At 51.4% G+C, this 1,512-nt stretch overlaps 1 protein-coding gene across 1 annotated transcript; it reads right to left on the bottom strand.

Annotated features, from left to right (window-relative positions):
• Positions 1-4: 4 nt before the first annotated feature.
• LOC123177811 (cysteine-rich receptor-like protein kinase 10) lies at positions 5-1,288 on the bottom strand (the record flags this gene model as incomplete). Its single annotated transcript, XM_044591320.1, has 2 exons — positions 496-1,288; positions 5-138 (listed from the first exon to the last, which is right to left on the bottom strand). Coding segments are annotated over exons 1-2 (927 nt in total), but the record flags the coding sequence as incomplete, so codon positions are not given.
• Between the last annotated feature and the right edge of the window lie 224 nt (positions 1,289-1,512).

Genomic DNA, 1,512 nt, shown 5'->3' with positions numbered 1-1,512 from the left:
AGACAGTGCCAAAGCCACATTCTCCAAGTTTGTTTTCTTCTGAAAAATTATTTGTGGCCACTAGTACCTGTTCAAACTCAAACATGGAGAACTCTGAATTCTTCCCTTGCCATCCTAGTTCTTCCTCTCCCGCTTTACCTGAGTTTGAGTAGTATATGGTTGAGAACTCTGAATTAATCTCTCTTGAAGTAATGATAGATGCCAAAGCCACATTGACATTGAAGTAATTAACAGTGACATTCTAATTTAAACAATAGTATAGTGGAAATTGTTTCAGTAACTAATAAGCAATAACTATATAATACCTCTTCTTTTCCTTGTAATCCGACGGGAGCAAAAGATGAAGCACAGAAATGCTGCTGCCACTATAGGAACTATAACTATGGGAATTGCCCACAGTTTGCTCATACTCCCTAACATGATAATGTTAGCTTTGACTCATAATCTCTCTTATGATCATGTAGGCAGAAATCACTAGCAACCACGGGGACATACTCTTGCGTTTTGCCGGAGTCGGAGCTAGCGACGGCGCCGGCGGTGGCGTGAGGCGCAGCGTCGCTTCACCGCCATAGAACCGATACGCCTCGTACCTGAAATAACACCGTATGGCGTTGATCTGTGCTCCCATGCGTAGGGACATGGTGGCGTTGACCACGCCGAGGAGACGACGCAGGCACGCCAAGCAGTCGACGGTGGATGCGTCTGGTCTGCACTGCGCCAAGGAGCGCACCATCGGGAAGGTCGTGCCGCTGTCCATGATGCCTGTGGCAAATCGCATCGGCGCCGCGCTGGCCGCCTTCTCCACCGTCTGCACCAGAAGCTCACGGATGAGGCCGGTGATGAGGCGGACCTCATCCGCATCGCCGGTGACGTTCTTGTCGTTCCATCTCTCGACTGGCGTGTCATCGCCGCCGTTTTCGCCAGACGGCGGCGCGATGATGTCGTCTGTGGAGTAGACGAGGATACAGCGGTCACCGTAGTCGTGGTAGGTGCCGTTGTAGCACTGCTGCGGCGCAGCGTTCAACACCTTGTCAGTCATGTTGCTGACGCACTCGCGGCAGTAGGACTGGTTGGAGATGACGCCGACGATGTCGCCGCGGAAGATCGTGAATGCGTAGACGATGTCGGGGGCTCGGCCGAAGGCGGCAGTGGCGAAGCGTACCGGGGAGGAGGAGGTGTTATTTGGGAGGGTGACCAAGGCGGCCTTAAGGTTGTCGCACAACATATCGGCGGCCGCGAGGAACGGTGCAAGTAGGAGGAGCAGGAGGACGACGCCGACGGTGGCCATGGCCCGACTGGCTAGGCTGCTTCTTGTTCTTCTTCTGCCAGACTATCAACTCGGTGCCTTTATATATTTGCAGCTCACAGTCAATTTCTTGGACAAGAAACTTTGTTCAGGTTTTCCTTCTTGAAAAGGAGGATATATAAATCTCGGCCTTTGCGTCCATTAATGCAGACTGGGTCTTGTTATTTCAGTTGTTTCTAGTTAACAGGTAGTACCTTATACTATAT

The sequence above is a fragment of the Triticum aestivum genome, unplaced genomic scaffold (genome assembly GCF_018294505.1).
Source record: "Triticum aestivum cultivar Chinese Spring unplaced genomic scaffold, IWGSC CS RefSeq v2.1 scaffold133413, whole genome shotgun sequence".
In the NCBI taxonomy this organism is placed as follows: Eukaryota; Viridiplantae; Streptophyta; class Magnoliopsida; order Poales; family Poaceae; genus Triticum; species Triticum aestivum.
This window is presented reverse-complemented; position numbering and strand designations above follow the sequence as displayed.